The following is a 23,644-nucleotide window of genomic DNA, read 5'->3' on the forward strand; positions in this document are numbered from 1 at the left end:
GTTCAGACATCAAACTAAACTGACCTCTCAAGAGGACTGGGTAGTAGTGACTGGGGTAGCCAGACAATACTGCAGCATAAAGGTTCTAGCCAGAGTTTTGGAAAACATCAATTCCTGTCCCACATTAGTGCAATTGTCACAGTCAGTGCAATTGTCACAGACCATTTGATGTGCAGTAAGTGGCAATAATAAGTGCCTGGGATATTACGATGCATCTAGTGAGTGATGCATCACAAGTCTCTCCTCTCTTCCCATACAATATTGCAAGTCCAGTGGTCAAAAAGGGCTGCATGACCCTTACGGACAGATTTCTGGAAGCAGAAAAGTCTTCTGTAGTAAGGGCAGAAAAGCGAATATTGCTCCCTCTCTGTGCCCGCCTGGGTGCTCAAAAAGCTTATGCTGATGGGACACTCTTTGTGAACATACAGCCCTGCCCTCTGTCTGCAAAGTTAGTCCCACCTTCCTCTATTACATGGATATGTAAATATCACTTCAATAGTCTGCATCACTGTAATGCTAACTGAAGGTTAGAGGATAACCACAGGAAGGAGCCCTTTGTTTGGAATTGCCCAAAGAAAATTCATAGCTAGTTCTTTCACATTTTTTTAAAAGACTGTAGATGGCAGAAGAGGATTTGCCAATGGCTAACCAAGAAACTGATGTAAGAGGTATGAGCATGGGGTAGTTCCTTCCTTCCTTCCTTCCTTCCTTCCTTCCTTTATTATTTATTTATTTGGTTGGTTTCTATATCTCCCTTCCCTTTTGCATGAGTCTAGTCCATCTTTTCTTTATCCTATTCCTCTACTAATAATTTTACACTGCCAGAGAGTTCTCCACACAACAGGCTTTACCGCGAGTTTTCTCAGAGGCTTTATTGAGAACTCGAAGTTGTCCCCAAAAAACCAACACAAAAAGTGGATTTTTTTAACCTGGATAAAAATCGGGCTGCACTCCAATGCGGAGTGAAAACCCAGAATTATGTGTGAAGTGCTCTCCTATAGTTCACAGGGACTTCAGGGCAAATTTTATCTATCTATTTATTGTTGCATTTATATACCGCCTTTCGTTAAAAGACAACCCCAAGGCGGTTTACAAAAGTTAAAACATATAATAAAAAGACAATAAAAATATTAAGCTAAAAAATATAAAAACAAACCAAATTTAAAATCTATAAAATACAAGCATAAAAACAATACAACAGGTAAAAACACACAGAAGCAGCAGTAAAAACAATTATGTAAAAGCCTGGATAAAAAGCCAAGTTTAAACAAGCTTTCTAAAAGCCGTGATGGAGTCCGAGGAGCGAATGGCCACTGGGAGAGCATTCCAAAGTCTGGGGGCAGCAACAGAGAAGGCCCTGTCCTGAGTGCATGACAGCCGGGCTTCTCTCATTGTCGGCACCCAGAGCAGGGCCCCCTCAGATGTCCTCGTCAAGGGGGCAGGAACCCTTGGGAGCAGGCGGTCCCTCAAATACCCCGGCCCAAACCGTTAAGGGCTTTAAAGGTCAAAACCAGCACCTTGAATTGGACCCGGAAACGAACCGGCAGCCAGTGCAACTCTTTCAGAATGGGGGAGATGTGCTCCCAACAGGCAGCTCCGGATAAAACCCTAGCTGCCACGTTTTGCACTAGCTGCAGTTTCCGGAGATTCTTCAAGGGCAGCCCCACATAGAGCGCGTTACGGTAATCTAGCCGCGATGTGACTAAGGCATGGGTAACCGTGGCCAGATCTGCCATCTCGAGAAAGGGACGCAGCTGGTGCACTAGCCGAAGCTGTGCAAAGGCAACCCTGGCCACTGCCTCCACCTGAGCTTCCAAAAGCAGAGCCGGGTCCAGTAGTACCCCCAAGCTACGTACTTGCTCCTTCAAGGGGAGTGCAACCCCATCCAGAACCGGTAAAATCTCCTCATTCTGATTGGCTCTCCTACTGACCAACAGTACCTCCATCTTATCCGGATTCAATTTCAGTTTATTAGCCCACATCCAACCCATCATGGCCTCCAGCCCCCGATTCAGGACATCCACCGCCTCCCTAGGATCAGATGACAAGGAGAGATAGAACTGAGTGTCATCCGCATATTGCTGACAACTCAGTCCAAGTCCCTGGATGACCTCTCCCAGCGGCTTCATGTAGATGTTAAACAGCATGGGGGACAAGACCGATCCCTGCGGGACCCCACAGGCCAACGGCCATGGGGCCGAGCAGTAGTCCCCCAGCACCACCTTCTGGACCCTCCCCCCAAGAAAGGACCGGAACCACTGCAATTCAGTGCCTCCGATTCCTATACTCGAGAGGCAGCCCAGAAGGATACCATGGTCGATGGTATCGAACGCCGCCAAGAGGTCCAGCAGAACCAACAGGGACACACTCCCCCTGTCTAGTTCCCAGTGTAGGTCATCCACTAGACTAGAGCAACCAAGGCAGTCTCAGTCCCATAGCTGGGGCAGAAGCCAGATTGAAAAGGGTCCAGTTAATCCGTATTATCCAAGACCCTCTGCAGCTGGGATGCCACCACATGCTCCATCACCTTGCCCAAAAAGGGAAGGTTAGACACAAGTCTATAGTTATCCAGGTTGGAGGGATCAAGGGAGGGCTTTTTTAATAGTGGTCTTACCACCGCCTCCTTGAGGCACGATGGCATCCTGCCCTCCCTTAATGAAGCATTAATGATCAACTCCAGCCATCTGCCTGTCCCCTCCCTGGCAGTTTTTATTAGCCATGAAGGGCAAGGGTCAAGAGCGCACGAAGTCGCCCGCACACTACCCAGGATCTTGTCCACATCCTCAGGCCGCACCAACTGAAAAGAATCCAATACAACAGGACCAGATGGTACCAGAGGCACGTCTGCCGGAACTGCCAAAACTCTGGAGTCCAGGTCAGCACGGATGCGAGCGAATTTATCTGCAAAGTGACGGGCAAACTGATCCCAAAGAGCTGTAGATGACTTCTCCCCCATTGTCTGGGGGGATGTGTGGAGCAAGGTTTTTACCACAGGAAACAGCTCTGTTTGTCTGCACTGAGCAGACACAATATAGGCGAAGAAAAAGCATTTCTTCACCGCCCCCACTGCCACGGAGTAGTCCCTAAAATGGGCTCTAGCCCGTGTTCGGTCGGATTCGTCACAACTCTTCCTCCAGCGTTGTTCCAGCCGTCGTCCGAGTTGCTTCATCACCCTAAGCTCCGAGGAAAACCAAGGAGCAGATCGGGCTCCACCAAGCTGGAGAGGGTGTCTAGGAGCAACCATGTCAACAGCCCGGGCTGTGTCTCCATTCCAGAGATCAACCAGGGCCTCGACAGGGTCACCAGCTCTGGACACTGGAAACTCCCCGAGGGCCATCTGGAATCCAAGTGGATCCATCTGCCCGATATGTGAATACACACCCTTCATTCTGGAGGAGATGCAAGCTAAAGGTCTTTAAAAGTCCTGTGTGAAAAACTCCATCAATTCATAATGAGACATTTGATGTGGACAGCCTTTTAAGATTCTTTAGCTCTAACAATATAAACCTTTTCTAGCTAAACTTTTTTCCTCATACAAATCTACCTCTTGATCAACCAATGTAAAGAAATTCAAGGATTCAATTCTTCATTTGTTTAAGGTTCCCATTATTTTGGTGTCCATAAGCACACATGGAGAGAGAGAAAGAGAAAGAGAGAGAGAGAGCACACGATAGTGATAGCGATAGAGATCAGTGTAGACTCTGTTCTGGTTTGGCGCATTATTCATACGAACAATCCAAGCATACTTAAAAGACAACCTTTTGTCACAAAAAATGGCAATTTGGTCAAACTAATCATCCCCAGGTTTCAGGGGCATTGCAAGGTTGGAGTGGTCCCAGAGACAAGATTTTTAAATGGGCCCCTCACTGCTTTCTTCTCCTTCTCCTGGCCCGATGTCTCTGCTAACTATTCCAACTAGTTACAGGGTGTAAATAACAGCAGAACCAACTAATACAAGGATTTAAGTCTGATATTTCAAAATAAGTATGCTGCCTGGAAATACATTGAATACTATATATTTGTGCTACTTTTAATGCCTAGAACACACTAGAAACACTAGAGGTAAGAGTATTTATGCTGCTTAGCTAAACAGATGCTAAGATATCATGAGCTAGATAGATGGGGAGCCGGGACGATGATCATGTGACTTGCCTTTGGGGGGCTCCTCAAGGCAGCGGACCCTGAAACCAATGTCTCCACTTGCCCAATAGTAGTTATGCCCCTGCCAGGTTTAGAATACTTGTAGACTCACAGTAAACAAGCATAGAAGCTCACTCAAAGAAGAGGGGAAAAGTAAACAGGGAGTGGGGAAATGGATTCCAAAGCTCAAGTTCCTGAGCAATATTAGAAGACAAGGAGAATCCTCCAAAAGTTTGTAATCTTGTATCATTATTGTTTTAGTTATAAATATGTATAGAGCCAACAGAACACTAGGCATCACACAGAACACAGAACACAAAGTCACTGTCCATAGGGCTTACATGAAACTCAAGAAACAATGCATGGAACTGACAAAGGTGAAAGAAGAAAACAATGTGGTAGAGAAAGGAGTGGTAAACACAGAGGCAGTAGAGAATTTATTAAGAACAGCTGGCATATAAAATATGAGCTTGTGGCAGAGAAGGAAAAATGGTTGCCCCAATCCAGCTAGGCTGATCTGCCAGCATAAGCAGGCTTCCATCTGTATATTGTCCTTCTACATCAAATCCAGCAGGTATCACATGTTAATGCATGGGGTAAAACCCATACATTCAGCACCCAAAGGTATACAGGGGATGGTTAGAGCCATGCAGGTAGTTGCTAAATGAATGGCCAGTTCTGACAGCATCCATTACATGTTTGTAAGGAGATTGCACATGAAGTCAGATTCCAGTACCCACTTGATTCCAGTCTCCCACAGTTGTTTTGAGCTAACACTTCTGTTCAATGTGGTAGAGCTTTAATGTGGCAGTGTTAGTGGATTGGGGCCATTGTGGGAAAGCAGGTTTTGGAGGAGGGACTAAACAAAGAATGACCAGAAGAAAGAAGGTGGCTGTGCTCGAAATAAATGGGTGGAATGAAAATAGTCGCTAAAGTAGAAATGGGGCAAAGTGGGCTAACAGCAAATGGAGGAGGGAAATAAGAGAAGATCTAGTTAGGGGGAACGTAATGCAGAGCTCTAAATGGAAAGAATAGGGAATACTTTCAAGAGCAGTCACATGATCAATCACCAAAATGACAGAGAAAATTATTGTGGGAACCTTATTATATGCTGTAAGTTGGCACAGCGAACATTAGAATTACCATTTGAACAGATCCCTAGTGCCACAGGATAATTAATCATCCCCCACAATCCTGGTTATATTTATTGGCTTTTTAAAAAAGCTTCACTTTACAGTCCATTTGCAGATTTAAATACAGTATAGTTACCTTAAATTTGTCAACTTCTGCCTTCGAACATGTGGCATGGTAAGACAGTACCTGACCCAGAGCAAATTGAAGAAAAAATTGTCATAGGTGAGAAGCTGAAATTATACAGTCCCTTGAAGCCATCTATGAAAGAACTATTAAAATAAATATGCATCATATATTCTACTGGAATTATAGCGAATCACATATCATTGGCAATACTAGGGATGTGTATGAAACTGATTTTGCGTTCTGTTTGAAGCTCAAAATGAAACGCAGATGACCAAAACATTTCATAGAAACAGCAGTCGACCCTGGCTGTTTCAATGGAACAAACACAAGTGTTTTGGCCATTGGGAACAATGGGAAAACTCAAAACACCCCATAGTTCTCCATGGGTAGCTTCCTAGGGACATTAAAGTGGGTTGTGTGGTAGGGCATGATAGGTGCTACCTACCACCAAACCCACAAATGGACGGTTTTAAACAAAATGTTAATCTTTTCCCCAAACCCCCATATAATCGCCCCATAGCACCAAAATGGTGCTTGAAATGAAACATTTAGTTTGAAACAGGGTTGTTCTGCTCCAAGCTCAAAACAGGCCCTTTATTAAAGGGTGTTCTGTTTTGAGCTTGAAGCACTTGAAATGACCCATTTTGAAACAAAATGTTTCCCCCTCAAAATGTTCTGCACATCCCTAGGTAATATCCTCAGCACTTTCCTCCCAGACAATTTTATAGGAAATCATATGGAATAAATAATGTAATGTTGCAGACAATACCATTGTTCTAAGGTTTTTCTGTGACATTTGGAAAAGAAACTAAAGAAAAATAATTATGGGTTTTAGAATAATATACATTAGCTCACTAACTGGCTTTTCTTGGGTATAGTTTCCACAGTGCGCCAGAGTCAATAAATTCACTTTTCCATCCTGTGCAGCCTACAGGTATTATCCATCAAACAGGGAACTTTAGAAGATAAAAATCTAAGTTTACCATCCAAGTGCTATTCCCAGATGTACATTGTACATATTGAAGACTGCAATAGTGTCCTTCATTAAGGGCATAACTGAACTAATTGATTAGAGAACTGTGCACTCAGAGATCAGTTCAAGCAAGTTATTCTGGCGATATATATTTTTTTAACTGATTCTGACACTCCATTTTGACTGTCTTGTTGTTGCTGATATTTATATATTAATAAATTAAGCAAATACTACAAAGATATCTTAAAACTCCAGTGCTCTCTCATCCAAAGGAAGTCAAACTCAGGTTATGCTGCCCCTGGAACTTTTCATCACTCAGGAAATTAGGGAGTGTGTAAAAATATGAATTGGGTCATATTAATCTCAAGTTTTGTTCAATATTTTTAGTGGCTGGCATGCAACACAGCCTTCCAGGGGTGGAGCAAGAGCTCTGTCCTCACAAGGAGCCAGTAAACTTGCTGTGCAAGAAGCTTGGCTTACAGCTTAGTGCAGGCAGAGGGGGATGCGCAAGTGATTTTTGTTCCTCTCTCGTTTCAGCCAAAGCCCTTTCCTTTGCCAGGAATATGTCCCTGGGAGCTGTGTGGCCCCCAGGGACATATTCCTGGCAGAGAAAAGGGTTTTTGAGGGGAGGGGAGATAAGTGGAAATTGCTCCCCCCCACCACTCATACTAGGTTGCAAGCCAAACATTGGGTGCAGCTAATTTACTGGCTCCTTGCAAGGATGGAGCTCTTGCTCCACCCTCATAAGGCTGTGCTGCATGTCAGCCAGTGTGTTTTTAATTATCCTGCCCCTGTCTTATTGCTAAATGGTGATAGTTCTCCATCACCACTGTAGTCAACTTTCACATAATAATGTGATCAATCTTTATATATCTTCCAGGATAGTGGTAACTTAAAGCCAATCAATTTAATTTTTCTTAGCTGAAGAGAGAGATCTCGCCAAGATATATATCCCCTTATTCTGTACATGGAATAAGCCTTAAACATAGCTTGGGCATGATTGTAGATGACCCCAGTGGAGGCAGAGTAAGAACTGTGCACACAGCTGGGGGTGATCTGAACTTTTTTGTTGCAGCTGATCACCCAGGCGATCCAAAGCAGCATGTCCAATCCACTGACTGACCACATAAAAACTTTCAAAACACGTCTAGCTGTATGAATGTATCTCCCCTGCCTGTGCTATGGCTGTTCAGGATTGCAGTCTTTGTTATCATTCCCATACCATACAATTCAATCACAATTAGAGTTCTTTGAGAGTGATCCAGTTGACCTAGTATACCTCAGCTTTCAAAAAGCTTTCAACAAAGTTCCTCATCAAAGACTCTTGAGAAAATTTAGCAGTCATGGGATAAGGGGACAGGTTCATGTGTAGATTGGTAACTGGTTGAAGGACAGAAAACAGAGGGTAAGTATAAATGGACTGTTCTCTAAATGGAGGGAAGTAAGAAATGGGGTTCTCCTAGGAGCTATACTGTGACCAGTGCTCTTTAACTTATTCATAAATGATCTAAGAGTTGGGGTAAAAGCGAAGTGGCCAAATTTAGAGATGACACCAATCTATTTAGGGTAGTGAAATCCAAAAGAGATTGCGAGAAGCTCCAAAAGGATCTCTCCAAACTGGGGGAGTGGGCAACAAAATGGCAAATGTGGTTCAGTGTTAGCAAGTATAAAGTGATGCACATTGGGGCAACCCCTCCCTCCCAACTTCATTTATACACTGATGGGGTTTGAGCTGTTTGTGACTGATCAGGGGAGGGATCTTGAGGTCTTGGTGGACAGCTTGTTGAGTGTTGCCTCAGTGTGCAGCAGCTGTGAAAAAGGCCAATTCCATGCTTGAAATCATTGGGAAGGGGGCTGAAAATAAAACTGCTAATGCCCTGATACAAAACTATGGTGTGGCCACACCTGGAGTACTGCATACAGTTCTGGTTACCATACTTCAGAAAGGACATTATAGAACTCAAGAAGTGCAGAAGAGGGCAACCAAGATGATCAGGTATCAAGAGCACCTCCCTTATTAGGCAAGGCTACAAAAGTGGGGCTTTTTAGTTTAGAAAAAAAATGAAAAAATGACTGAGGGGAGACATGATAGATACCTATAAAATCATGCATGGTGTGGAGAAAGTTGATAGAATTTTTTGTCCCTCTCTCCTAACACTAGAACCAGGGGGCTTCCCATGAAACTGATTGCCAAGAAACTTAGGACTTACAAAAGGAAGTACTTTTTCACACAACGTATAATCAACTTGTGGAATTCCATGCCACAAGATGTGGTGACAGCCAACAGCCTGAATGACTTTAAGAGGGGTTTAAATAAATTAATGGAGGACAAGTCTATCAATGGCTACTAGTCTGAGGACTATAGGCCACCTCCAGCCTCAGAGGCAAGATGCCTCTAAATACCAGTTGCAGGGGAGTAACAGCAGGAGGGAGGGCATGCCCACCAGAGGTCTCTTCCAAGAGGCCTCTGGTGGGCCACTGTGTGAAACAAGATGCTGGACTGATCCAGCAAGGCTGTTCTTGTATCTAAATTAATGGATATTAACAGGGGCATTCAAGGTCTTGCAGAATTAATAAGCAAAACTAATCATTAGGATGTTTGAGGCTGAAAGAAATATAAGGAATGAGAATCAAGGCAATACTAACTCTCTTGGTTGAGAATAAGTCGAACAATAAACTTTAGAGGAAATGCAGCCTCATATTATTTCTGAGGTTGGAAGGGGAGGCCAATATCTCTGCATGTTTTCCATAGCCACTGCCCCATGTTCCCTTCAGGAAATGCTGCTCCACAATCCTTGCTATATGAAAGAAGGTGACTTCTTTAGCAAATAATAGTAGTTAATACTGTGATACTCACATCAAGAGCCACAGATTGCTTTGCCCAGGATTTCTTCACTTGGTCATACATTATGGTGTTGTTGATGCCCAAACCACAAAATATAACAAAAGCCTACAAAAATAAAAATAATTGAAAATGTCACATCCAGAGATCCACACTAGTTTACTTGTCAAGGGTTTCTTTAAAAGCCTGTTCTTATGTTCGTCTTGAGCCAGTAAATACATGTTTAGCATGAGACACAATGGCTACAATGCCAGCACAATATACCAACATTTGTGGAATTGTGCCATTATTGTGAGGCAGTCCAGAACTTCCCAGTACCCACAAAAGCTGATGCACAGTATTATTTGAATTCATTCATTCATTCATTCATTATATTTAGCAGATTTGTATACCACTCAAAACTCACATCTCTGGACGGTTTACAATATTATATGGAATGATATTGCAAGGCAAACATTCAACTTAAGCAGAAGCAGCATGCAAAACTATTATCCAGTATAGCAAAACTAGAGACGGATTGTGGGAGGAGCACATACACCTTTGCACTTTTTAAAAAAACAAAGCTAAGGACCTGGTGCCAGAAAAGTAGCCTTCCAAGCTATTGCTACAGAATTATTACCAGCAAGATGAACAGGCCTCAGTTGTCAAGCAGAAATGTATACTTTTCATCTTGCCCATGGAATTGCTCCTGGCTGAACTAGGTTCATCAACCAGTCAATTGACCTACACAAAGGCCTTTAGGCTGCAAGTAATTTGGAATTAACAGAGGGTCAAAAACTACTCTGGGAAGGTGGTAAACAAGTAATCTTGTTGTTTATAGTATATATTCTAATCTTCAAAATACCTCAACCTTGCAGAGCATGTTAAAAAAGGGTTAATCTTTTAGATATGTTTTTCAACTGCATTTAATACCACCTAAGAAACTAAAGGTTGTTTCTTAGGTGGCTCAAATCTCTGTCAGCACATCACACAACGTAATCATCATCATCATCATCATCATTATCATTATTATTTTACATTTATATCCCACTCTTCCTCCAATGAGCCCAGAGCGGTGTACTACATACTTAAGTTTCTCCTCACAACAACCCTGTGAAGTAAGTTAGGCTGAGAGAGAAGTGACTGGCCCAGAGTCACCCAGCTAGTATCATGGCTGAATGGGGATTTGAACTCGGGTCTTCCCGGTCCTAGTCCAGCACTCTAACCACTACACCACACTTTCTCCACCCATTTACTCTTCAAATACGATGCCACAATCCTAAGCTACTCTTCCCCCCATTCCTGGATGGCCCTACCATGAAACCAAGGCAGATGTGGATATCGGGTCAGCATTTCAGGGTTGTCAGGTTTTGCAACTGATTTAATTTAATTTATTAAAAAATTATTATTACAAGTTCTAAAAGTGCCACTGGTGCAGACTCATGCAGCACCACCACCACCACCACCACCACCACCACCACTACCGGGAATTCGAGATTGGGACTGCCTTTTTCAAATGCCTTGGATGAGCTCTGTCCCACTCACCTTTAAAACCAAAGCTGTAGGAATGCAAAAAGTGGCCTTAGACCGAGTCAGACCATTGGTCCACCCAGCTCAGTACTGTCTGCACTGACTGACCATGGCTCTCCCAGGTTTCAGCCAGGAGTCTCTCTCAGACCTCAGATGCCAGGGATTTAACATGAGTCCTCCTGCATGCACAGCAGATGCTCTGCCACTGAGCTATGGCCTCATCCCCTTCAGAAATTCAAATCCCCTCAGAAAGGATTCCCTGTGATTCCTCACATTTCTATGCAGCTATGCCTGTCTTTAGACATGAGGTGCAAGTCCAATTACAAAGAATTTATGCAAATGTTCATTAAGATTTAAGGTTAAAACACTTGGTACTGCAAACACTCAGTTAACAGCTTCCCCCATGCAACTAATGCTCCACGCAGCTACCTGAAAGTAAGTTCCACTGAAATCATCAACAATATAGTTACTTCCAAATAAGTTTGGGAGGTACATTTTAAACTTCTGCGAGAGATACCTTCAAGATATATTCCTAAGTGATCAACTAGGGGGACATTCCTTAGAATCCTGAACTGCTGTTTTTGGAGTCTCTATCTTTAAGGATGAAGTACACAATTTGAAAATGTGATTGTAGTAAATGCCATAAGTACTGTTTCTCAGACACAGGCACTGTGGTTGTTGGTGGCTACTGTTCAGTCTGCTTCTCTCTGAACAATTCATTGCTAAGCAAGGGGATTCTGCTCCCAGCCTAGCTAGACAGAACAGAGAGAGGCCAGGACTGGGGTGATGAAAAGAGAGAGTATATGTTAATTTGATGGAAATATGTATTTATTTTATTTTCTTATTTATTTAAAGTATTTCTAAACTGCCCAAAACATTCATCTCTGGGTGGTTTACAATTAAAATATTAAGATATAATTCTTTTATATTTAATCATTTTGATTAATTATTTAAGATGAGAGAGGTGTTCTTTATCTTAAAGATCAAAAGTAGATTGGGAACTGTGGATATCTTATTTTAACTTGGGTCTTGGGTTTTAATTTTGTTAACACACTGTGCTGTCTCTTTCATTATCAGTGCCATGAAAGATGAAGCAAGCATAAAATAGCTACAGGTCCCTCAAACATCAGCCACTAATGATATATCCAAGAAGATGAAATTGGTAATGAATATAGACTGCAATCTCAAGTACACTTCCTAGGAAGGAAGTCCCATTATGCTCAGTGAGAAAACACAGATGGGTTTGGGCTGTAGTATGTTTGCTTATAATACAAAGTGAAAGGAAAGCCACATGAAGAAATGCACAGACTCAATGCCACTCTACCCCGTTAAGCAAGTCTCATCGATTTCAAGGGGAGAGACACAGTTCAGTCCTTTGTATGTTTATGAATTCCACTATGTTCAGTGGGTAAAGCATAGCTGGCCTGTTAGGTGAGGTGAATGTCAGGTAGAAGACTGGCAAAGGCAGCAAATTAGCTGATTCTGCCAGCCCACTGCCAGCAGCCCCCTGCCTCATTGGCCACGTCATTGACAGGCAGGTGGCTTCTCCATTTGCCTGTAGCATAAGCAGTGGTGCCTCTGCTGCTGCCACTGTTGGTTGTTCTCCTCCCACTTGCCCGTGCTACTACATGCCATTTGAAAAAGCATGGAGTGGAAGAAAGTGTGGGTTCTCCTCAAATGGCAGAGAGTGGGATGGGAAGCAGAAGGAGAACAACCAGCTATGGTGCTGGCTGCCACCTCCTCGTCCAGGTTGGGGGATACCTGAGGGTGGGATGGCTCACGGTGTGCTCTGTGTGCTGCAAGTGAGGAGATAGGGATGAAAAGGGTGCGCAGTATGCTTTGCAGTGCAGCGTTGGGGAGAAGCTGCTCACCAAGTGCCTCAGATGCGGCACCTGAGGTTAGTATGCATACAACTGCAGCCTTAAGCAAGTGCATAAATCTCACCTTTGGCAACCAATGAGACTTAAAAGTGCTTAACTTGAATTGTGGCTGCAATTTGTCCTGGACAAGTTAATATTTCTTACCTCAAAGAGTCGCTGATCAGCATCATCAAAAGGTTTTCCATCAAGCCTGTTCAACACTTGAGCTACCCCTTTAGAAAGAATTAGGAAACATAATTTTATTATTTATTTATTTATTTATTTAACATATTTTTATACCACCCAAAACTTACGTCTTAATGGATTACGTAATCCATTTCGTAAGTTCATTTATGGCATTTGGTACTGTATTAGTTACCAATGTATTGATCAAAGTTGTTCGTAAGTCTACACAGTCTGGTTTATGCCTAGGCACATTTGCTTAACTGGGTCGACAACTGAGCTATATTAAATCCTGAACTGTATGATGATAAACTCAGAGCCAGCATATTTTAGAGCCCTTCGTCACAATCATGTGAGCGTGCTTGCTGGCGAGCGGTGGGTAAAGCTGCAGAAGCTTGCCTTCCCCACAGACGATCCTGGTGCCGGGTCTGGGTGCGTGGATCGCATGCCCAAATGTTCTGCTGCCTCCCCAGCCAGCGCAGAGGTGCGGGACGGGGACATGTCCTCCAGCCCCTGGAGATCCCACAATGCACCGCACAATGTGCATTGTGGGAATCCCCCATTCCTGTGTCAGCGCAGGCTGGAACAGCGGGCACTGACACACGAGTAGTTAGCCAAGGTTAAGGGCACGCTCGCGCCCTTAACCTCAGCTAGCCAGCAGGCTCCCTAGTATTTTGCTGCTGTGGCACTGCTGGGAGACACACAGCTCTCGGTGGTTCTGCTGCCCTAGCCCAGTCCTTGTTGCTCGTCAGAACATCCTCTTAGTACTTTGCAGATTATTAATAATAAGCTTTGTGAAAGAGAGCACCAGAGTTAACATTGCAAAGAAGCAACCAAAAAGGCAAAACACATGTATATGTGGTTCTTTATAAATGCTGCCATCTAATTTTCCTTTCTGTCCTTTTTGTCTCATTTTGTATAGGCAGGAAGTCTTCAGGCAGGGGCTTGTCTTTTTAAAACTCCATATGCATCACTTAGTGGTGTTAGTATTAGTAGTATTATTGGTATAGCACAAAAGGAACAAATAGGGTTGATGTGAGGAGGAACATAACCACGTACACTGTTCTGGGCTCCTTGGAGGAAGAGCAGAATAGAAATGCAAATAAATAAATAAATAAATAAATATTAAAAAATGAACAAGGCATAAACTAGTCAAATAATACATTTAAACCTTGTCATGTTAAGTATCATAATTCCACCTCTGAAATTTCTGTTCACACCAACTATGTAATTCTATATCACTATAGGCAATATTGATGTTTAATTTTCAGAACCACATAGGAAGCTGCCATATACTGAGTCAGACCCTTGGTCCATCTAGTTCAGTATTGTCTTCACAGACTGGCAGTGGCTTCTCCAAGGCTGCAGGCAGGAATCTCTCTCAGCCCTATCTTGGAGATGCTGCCAGGGAGGGAACTCGGAACCTAGATGCTGTTCCCAGAGTGGCTCCATCTCCTAAGGGGAATATCTCAACAGTGCTCACACTTCTAGTCTCCCATTCATATGCAACCAGGGTGGACCCTGCTTAGCTAAGGGGACAAGTCATGCTTGCTATCACAAGACCAACTCTCCTATAAAAGGAATACATCTCACATGCAGTAATTTACTATCATAATTATGTTCAGCTATGAAAGAAATAGAGACTTTTAAAAAAACACAACACCTGTGTAAACAAAGCAATCCTTTACTCATTAACAAGTGATATCTTACCAATTATTTGGTGACTGCTATTCCATATAGGCACACAGAGAACAGATCTTATATGGAAGCCAGAAATCTGGTCAGCCTAACATATAAGAAATAAGACCTTTAGTAACTGGCAAGGTGTGTGACTTAGCATTTCTCTAACAAGTATAGCAATAAATATGTCCCAGCAGTCCTATTGCTACAAACTAATTGAAATGCATTCAGAGTACTTCTTACTCAATGTGCAGCAGTATAAGGCACCTTGACCCTAGTGAAGGTTCCTGAATCTGCTAAAAAGCCATGGCTGAGGATCAGCTGACCTTTGGCAATGGCATAAGATGTGGTGAGGGGAATTGTAGAAGGGGGGAATATCCTGAAATCACAAGTGGTGTCTCCATCAGTGGTTTCCCTCACTGTTTCCAGATATTCCGCCTCCCACAGCCATTCCCCATCCTATCCTGGTGCTGAAAGGCCCCCTCCTGCCGACCCACCCTCAAGCAATGGCTTGAGGACCTTCAGTAAGGAGAAGGTGTTGAGGAAAATGCTCAAATATTTTAATGACTGCTTGCCTGAATTAACTGACTTTGGTTACAGTTTACTCATTTGAATTTCTGATATAAAATACATTTGACTGGTGGGGAAACAACATAATTTCAAGAAAGCACTAAAGAAGAAGAAATGTAGGTTGTCAGATTTATTGGTGGGTTAATAGGAAATATAGTGTTTTGACAAATGGTTTTGAAAGTACAGGTTCGAAAAGGAAAATAATGTCTAGGTAGATGGAAATGGTAATGTATCAAGGCATGCATAGTTAATTATAATGGTAAAGAGCCACTATAACAACTCTTATTATTTCACTGATATCAAAATTAACCTGTGCAGAACTACACTGTGAGGTCATTCTCACAACCAACTGCAGCAGGACAGGAGTGGGAAACTGGGGCTCGTGTGGAGTCTTGGGACCTACTCCTACTAGGGATGTGCATGGACCCGGTTCAGAGGCCCTTTCGAACTGGTCCGAAATACCGGCAGTTCAGCCAGTTCAAAGGTGGGCAGGGGGTAATTTTAAGGACTGAGGAGGGTGCTCTTACCCCCTCCACCACATTTCCCCTGCCAGCGCTGTTCTCAAAAACGGTCCTGCCGGGGCAGTAGTGTACGTTGCGGACCAGAAGTGGAAGGAACAGAGAGAACCAAGGCTACTTTCACTCTAATCCCCAATGGAAGAGAGATGGATCCAATGCTGATAGTACCTCATTCCACCAAGCTCAGGATGGTGCCCCTTTATCCTAGAGTTCATCAACTGTAAGTATTTATCATGGTAATTCATGAGACATAACATGTTTCACCCCATGCGACATAACTGCCAATTCTGGCGACATTCAGGGTCAGGCCTTCTCTCTGCAGCCAATCCTGAACTGTGGAAAGTGCTCCCTACAGAAACTCAAGGTGTATCATCTTGAATGGCCTTCAACAGAGCCTTAAAGACATATTTTTTAGTCTTGCCTTTGGTGGTTTTTTAAAGGTGTTAAATTACCTTAGTTTTTCAATTTTTAAAATTATTTTTTGTTTGTTTTATATCAGCTTAAACCACCTAGAGCCATCTGGGCAGGGCAGTATAAAAATGCACTTAATAAATGCAATCCAAAATATTTATTTTATTTATTTATTTAAGGTATTTATACCCCACCCCTCCAGTACACTACTGCTTGGGTTTGCTCACAAAATACGTTTGAACTAGCTGGGCCGGGCACAGAGCATCTGCACCTCCAGACAGCCAGCCCGCCCACCACCACCTTCTTCTTCCTCCCCTCTCTCTGCTTTCTGGCCGCCCTCACTGCATTTTGGCCAGCTGGCCTGCTTCTTCTCTGCCTCCCCCCCTGCTGCCACCTTTAGGCTGGCAGGCCAGCCGGCCCACTTCTTCTCCCCCTGCCCACTTCCCCACCGCCACCACTTATTGGCCAGCCAGTCGGCCTGCTTCTTCTCCCTCACACCCCCCGCCACTTTTAGGCTGGCTGGTAGGCAGGCTGGCCCACTTCTTCTCCCACCGCACGCTTCTCCACCCTGCCACCACTGCTGCTGTTTTCTGGCCGGCTGCTACCACAGCCGCCATTTTCTTCCATCCTGCCCATACCCGTGGCTATCCAGCAGATCTCCAAACCCTTGCGAGAGCTGCCATGCATGGGATTAGCCATGGGTACATCATAGAGAATTAAATATATAGATAAGCCAATGGCAAATTTATCTAATCATAACTGGAGAAAAAGAGAAGGTTGTGTTTTCTGAGCTTCTTTTTTGATCTTGGTGAAGGTTATCTTCTTTTTAAAAAGGCTTTCTACCTTATACTTTGCTGGTTTCTCTTTTAATTAGTTCCTTTTTTAACAGTGTTTGTTTTATTGCTGCTTTTCTCTTTTAAACTGATTTGCATGGGGTTTTAATCATGATTCTATCTTTGCTGTAAGTTGTCCTGACACTTGGTGGAAGGGCAACTAGCAACTGTCAAAATTAATTAATTATCTAATTAACTAAACACTGAAGTAAGATAGTTCTGAAAGTGGAATATCAAAACTTTATTTGAAATTCACAAGTAGTTTAAGAGGGACATCAAGAAAAACAAATACTGAGGGCAAACACAACAGCACATTTCTTTGCTTTATCTTACATCAATAAAAGATGATGGCATTAATAAAGTGATTTGTCTCTGAAAATAATTCTTTCTAAAACCTGACTTCAAAGATTAAATATCTATGACGAAAGGCTCAAAAATGAATTATTGCCTTTTCTTCTTCATGACTCACATCATTCTTTGCCCATAAGTTAAGGCAGCATTTTTTATTGATACAGACTTTTAAGTAAGTCTGAAACAAATATGAGTTAGCTGCATTACATATTAATCACAACATGGCATATTAAAACTACGACTACAAACCCAGCAAGAATATGGCGTGCTTTACTTCTGCATATTTTTTGGAAGGAAATATTCCCCAGGCATTCATTGTATTTTCTGAAAACCTGACTAAATTAAATCCAGCAGTTTCCCCAGAAACTTGTACTGGGGGGTTATTTCAAATATATATCGCCTTTTAAAAAACAAAATGAATATGATGGTTTGGGAGGCATTCCTTGTCAGATTTTGCAACAAAGTGAAGACTTTGTAAAATTCAGCAGTGGTTAGAATAACGTCATGTATGCTGCTGTCAGGGCCCCGATGATCTGGCTCCAGAGGCCAGAGGAAGCTGACTTTTCCTCATCGGGGGCTGCTAGCATGCCCCTGATCGACAGTGGTGTGCCTGCTGCCGCCCCAACTGAGCCGTACTGGCTCCCTTGGTCCGCCGACACTCTGTCAGCGGCATATGGTGAGATCTTGAGAGACAGGAGTAGCACCTCGTGTGATCTCAGGATGAACTCTCGCAACTCCACGACCTCTCACGAGTGTCTGAGCGGGACTTATGGATCTCATGAGAGTACCTGCAAGACTTTGTGGATATACCTGTATATGGAAAGGCCAGCCAGTGATGAAGGGCCAGAGATGCTAGGGGTACTTCTGAAGCAGGAGCCCTAGGAACAGGCAACCAGGTCTAACAAAGGCGGTCCCGGTTGGCCTGTGAAGTTAACAGGCTCTGGGCCCTGCTGATTACCTGGGCTATTTCTCTGAGGCTGGACCTTCTTCAGAGAGGCGCTCCCCAAAGGGGGACTATCAGGAGCGCAGTCGCACCCTGGAGGCACGACAGCTGCTCTGAAGTCTTTGGAGGAAGAAAAGAATACAAATATGCTTGACAGATACAGGTGGCTCACATTATCCACAGACTCCATATCCATGGTTTTGCATATCTGTGATTGGGTCTTAGAGACCCAGTGTCATTTTCTCTGGGTAGAAAAATAAGCGGAATTTGCCTATCCGCAGTTTTGAGAGGCCAGACAAAAATGACTTCTGATGTCATTTCCGTCTGCCATTTTCCAGCAGAGAGCCATTTTGTGGCTCTTAAAAAAAAAGTGAATAATCAACTATTTGAGGGGGTTTGGTGGGCAATGCTAGAGAGCTGGGGACCTGGAGAATAAGATACTGCCCTTCTGTTATTTCTAATACTTCTTGCTTTTTTGTCCCGCCCCCCGATTCTTGGCTAGGAACCTAGCCCCCCAATTCCCATTGACTCAAGGTTTCATTATTCACGGTTTCTGTTTTCGTGCCTATAGGCGAGAACGGAACCCCCACAAATAATGAGGGCCACCTGTATTCTCTAAGGTCATCTTGGGGCACAACATTCTTTTCCATTCAATTCCCTATACTTTTTCAAAATGGTACACCTTCTTCCAGATTTTATGTCTTTCAACATCAATCTATTCAAGCTCCGAGTACCTTGAATACATTTCCCCCTGAAATATAGCATAAAACATTTCTATTTAAATTGTCATTTGAAGCAGAATATAACTTCTCTTAACATTAATTTTATAGTATTTTAATGTTCTGCAAAATCCAAAAATGAAGAATGCTACATGTCAATAAATGTGAAGAGATTTTTTGATATTAATCATAATCTCTTATTGGTTTCAAAGAACCTTTTTTTTAAAAAAGCACATGATTTTCATTAGCCCCACTTTGCAAACGATAGCAAGTCACAGAAATGTAAGTCCAGTAGTCTAAGAATACACAGTGAGTACAGCTAACTCCATGGAGTCATTGGTCACATTTTCACTGACTTTCAAGCATCTCTGAATGTACCTTGTGTTTCGTCTTATCCTTGTAATATCCTCTTGTGGCCAGTGATTTAAATTATGTTTGTGTTCACACAATCACGCCAGTCCTGGCTAAAGTAAATCAGGATTGCTGAGTCCTGTGGAGCTGATTATGTGAACCCAGAATTTCCAGGGAATCCTGGTCAAACCGGATAGATAACCTGGTTAATTCTTTAACCAGATTCTGTGGTTGTATGATAGCAGCCTATATTGTGTTTGTGGTGGTGACACCTCTGATCTGGTGTGGCCAGGGCGTCAAGCAGTTTGCATTCCAGCTTCTGAGAGGGAAGGGAAAGTGTATTAATTTGATAGGGATTAAAATCTCATACAGGTTCAGGCCAAGAGCTGGAAAAGAGTACTAGGACATAGGGTAGGGAGTAAGCTAAGAGGTAGGGAACTTAGAGGCGGATGCAGAAAACCCAATGGGCAGAGAAAATGGAACCTGAATGAGAATGAGGTTTGAGGAAAAGAGCAGAAGGGAATGAGGCTTAAGGAAAAGAGTAATGTGAATCAGAGAAAAGCTCTGAAGAAAAGAAACAGTTCCAGAAAGGATGTATGCTGCAGAAGGAGAAAGAGAGATAGGCTGATCAAGAAAGAGGATGGCTAAAAAGAAGTGGTGTGAAGTAGGCCATTGCAGGGACCTGAGGGTCGTAAAGACATGGTTTCAAAAAGAAAGAAGAAACCAAGCAGAAAAAAAGGACAGGAGGGCCTTGAGACAGAAGGGGCTGTATTCTGTCAGGTGAAATGACATGGGCAGGAAAGGGAAGCTTCGGGAGCATTGGGTCAAGGAGACAAGGGAGCAGAGATGATCTGACTCTCATGGGAATGTTCTCAGTTGTGATTTCTGCTGTTATTGCCAGTTCTGAACTGACAATCCAAAGGAGACAACAAAGGCTGAAATGCAGTGGGGGCATTGAGCAGAATTTCACATATGGATTTCAGTTAATTAATTTATTATTTCATTTATTTATTTATTTATTTATTTATTTGATTTACATACCACCCTTCCAAAAATGGCTCAGAGTGGTTAATCTGCCAGTTATGTCACTTCAGGCAGGCCTCTAGTCATTGTCAGACTCCCAGGGGACGGGATGGGCTCCTGGCCCTTCATGAACTCCAGAATGACTGGGTAAGCACCAAAAAGGTCAGCCTCAGCAGCAGCCATGGGAGGAGTTTAGCTGGTCACCCGAGTCCTTCTTCTGGCTTGCTACATTCAGCCGGTTCCCTCTTCTGGAGAACTCCCAGCTCCCAAACTCAGAAGCAGCCCCTCATCATCGGCTGCCTTGTCTTTAAATGCCCCACTGCAGAGCTGACAGGGCTTAAAGCCAACTTCCAGCCCCGCCCCCTTTCTGACCTTGCTTCCTGTTTCCTGCCACACCCAACCTAGCTGTCTCCCTGGAGCTGTTTCCTGCAGCTCTCCCTGCCTTGCCCTCCCAAACCCACTGGGATCCGACCAGCCTGAGCCCTTCTCATCCCAACTGCCCCCAAAGGGAATGAAAGCCCCACGGGAAGGGGGGGATGCCATGCCTTTCTCCAGACTCTACAGGGCCATACAGGCAACCAAGTAACATGGCATCCCAACAGTCTTTATGGAAAGGTTACTGTGCCAGTGGCTAAACCAAAGGGAGGGCAAATTAGGGGGGGGGGGAGTTCATTCAGAAGAAAGAAAGAGTGGCTCCTTCTGCATATATTCTGTCAGTATCATTGATAAAAGGAGACTTCAGCCAGTGAAGCACTTCATAAGCATGAACAGAGCCAGTTCTTTGATGAGGTGTGCTAAGGTGATCCCCATGGACAGCGAGTGACAAGCGGCACAACCCCAACACCCTGCCTCCGTGGAAGACGTCCCACCTGCCTGCTGCCCAACACCACATCCCTGCCCCGCTACTCACCACCCCTCTTGTCCCCCATGCTCAAACTCTCTCTCTTTCCCTTCCCACTTCTGGCCAGTAGCCCTGTAATCCAGTGAGGTGAGCCAACTGCCACTCCTCTTCCTATTTGAGTAATGGGGGAGCAGTGCATGCCACCAAGGTGCTGAGGTGAAGAGCATTCTGTGCACCCCGGGGTCTGTGTGTTGAGAATGAGGGCAGGGGGTAGAGTGGCGAGTACCATGCTCCACAGGAAGGGAAGAGTGGTGAGCAACATGCTCCGCGTGCTGCCAGGAGAGGGACAGCACCATGTCTCAGATGCCACGGGGTGGACTTTGGCTGACCCTGAGCATAATCAGGATTATAACTTAAATCACAACATAGTCAAATTGTCTTTGATTTTGAGTTTCAAAAGAATACCATGATGTGCAGTAACATAGGGAGAAGGTGTCTTACTTCTACATCAAAGCGAGGATCCTGATATGCATCACTGATGTTCACAGGGAGGCCCGTGGAAGCTACGAGTTCAGCAATACTATTATTCACTAGCCAGTCTGAATAAGATGAGGAAGGTTTCTCCATACTGTCTTTGAAACTATCATAAAAGCAGAGCAGAGGAAGAAAAGGGTATAGTCACTGTTGCTGCTTGAAAGCCCATCTTCGCAAGCATGTCAAACATAGACTTATATCAGGGCAACCTATAAAAATTCAGAGCAGCTCAATGGCATTAGGTATAGAATAATACACACATTGATTTTTATAACAAAATAATAGAATTCTAGGTGTTGAAAGTGCATCAAAAGGTTATGCACTGAGGAATGAACTCAACAGAACTGTTACAGCTGATTATGCATAATTTCGCATGACTATACAGGAGATTGGAAACAGAAAGTTAAGTTTTATTTTTAAAAACCCACTTATATCCCACATATATTTATTTATTTTATTAGATTTATATACCGCCCTTCCAAAATGGCTCAGGGCGGTTCACAGCATGATATATTCCATTCCATGATATATATTCCATTGTAGTTCCTATGCAGGAGAGAAACAACACAGCAGAGACCTATTGACACTGATATCTGGCTCATATGCTAGATTTTAAGTGAAATGAAAGAATTGTAGCACCACTAGGAAGGGTACAATACAGCTATTCCATGTTAAGACAGCACCATTACATACAATTAGACCTATTAAATAACTATCTTCTTGTTTTACACTGCTCTTATATTGTTTTATAGGCTGCTTTACTGTTGTTTTATCTGTTGCTTTTTTGTTTACTGTTCTAGGTATTGTTGGTTGATCACTTCTAGCACGTTTGTTAACTTGTTATGGGATTAGCCACCTTGAGCATTTTAGAGAAAATGGAGAGGCCTACATCCAAATACAAATACTAGCCTACATCCAGACTAGTGCTGTGCTAGTATAATACTGTTGAACTAGCACAAAGATGTAGTGCAAAGAAAGGAATGTTTGTTCCAGACTAGTCCTTGCGCTAGTAGAAGATGTTGACAATGCATTGCACAAAAATTTGCACAATCTGCTGTATGATCAGTTGCACAACAGGCTGTGCAGCCTTGTAGTGCAACCTAGTATATGTCCCAGAAAACATCTTCCACTAACGGTTGCATAACATCAGGAAGCACCACAACTTCCTGCAGTTCTTCAAACATAAGTATGTGCAATTTCTCTTGTTGCACTACGACAACACTAGTTTGGATGTCAACCAGTAGTAAAAGCACTAGTCATCACCATCATCACCATCTCATCATCATCAATAACAACATGCAGCTGGCACAACAAAGAGCAGGCTGAGCTACATCCTTTCTGGATACAATAAAAACAGGGGCGTATCTAGGTCAGGGCAGGCAGAACACATGCCCTGGGCACCACTTGAAGGGGGGCATCATTTTCTAAAATTATTTTTTTTTTAAAAATAGCTGCTGAAAACAAAATGGCCACCGTACATGCTCAAATGGCTTCTGTGAGGCCCTAGGCCAGGCCAGGCCTCGTAGAGGCCATTTGAGCATACGTGGTGGCCATTTTGTTTTTAGCGGCCATTTAAAAAAAAAAATTTTTTAATGGCCATGACACATGCTCAAATGGTCCCTGCGAGGCCCTAGAGGCCAGCACGGGGAGGTGGAACCTTTGCAGACCCCCCCAGCCTTTAGGAAGCCCCCCAAAGGGGCTACAGGTAAAAAAAAATTAATATAATATAAGTCACTGTACACATATTTAGTTTGGCACTATTTACAGAGAATCAGGGCTTGTGAATACTGAGCTGAAGCTTATGAGCTAGGATTGTATTCATTTGCTCTTACTTTGCTTCTTGTGATAAGTGAGTAAAATGTAATGTCTTAATAATATGGCTGTTATTGGTGAGTTTGTCTTTGAATCAGCGTGAAATCCTTAGTGTTAAGGCCCACTGGGAGTTTCTTGCTCTCTTTCTCTCCTTTTAACTGTCTTTCTGAAATACTAGAATATATTCCAAGCAGTGACACAGTTTACTTTGCATATCCTTTAATTATTTTCAGAGTATCTGGGAGAAGTCAAATTCTCCATTTATTTTTAAAACTTACGTAATAGTGATGCT

The 23,644-nt window shown here is 43.3% G+C and overlaps 1 protein-coding gene across 17 annotated transcripts in view; it reads right to left on the reverse strand.

The window, feature by feature from the left end:
• PDE11A (phosphodiesterase 11A) overlaps nt 1-23,644 on the reverse strand; it is a 299,742-nt gene that overhangs the window by 114,798 nt on the left and 161,300 nt on the right. For all 17 annotated transcript variants that reach the window (XR_008310873.1, XR_008310875.1, XR_008310874.1 and 14 more), the window contains 5 exons: nt 21,508-21,646; nt 14,477-14,552; nt 12,749-12,816; nt 9,231-9,323; nt 5,410-5,460 (listed from right to left, as the gene is read on the reverse strand). Coding sequence is in view for 11 of the 17 variants with exons in the window: in XM_053268425.1 (XP_053124400.1) it covers nt 5,410-5,460; nt 9,231-9,323; nt 12,749-12,816; nt 14,477-14,552; nt 21,508-21,646 (427 nt within the window). In the remaining 6 variants the exon portion in view is untranslated. The remainder of the gene's footprint in view (nt 1-5,409; nt 5,461-9,230; nt 9,324-12,748; nt 12,817-14,476; nt 14,553-21,507; nt 21,647-23,644) is intronic.

This window comes from Hemicordylus capensis, chromosome 1, assembly GCF_027244095.1.
Source record: "Hemicordylus capensis ecotype Gifberg chromosome 1, rHemCap1.1.pri, whole genome shotgun sequence".
Classification (NCBI taxonomy): Eukaryota; Metazoa; Chordata; class Lepidosauria; order Squamata; family Cordylidae; genus Hemicordylus; species Hemicordylus capensis.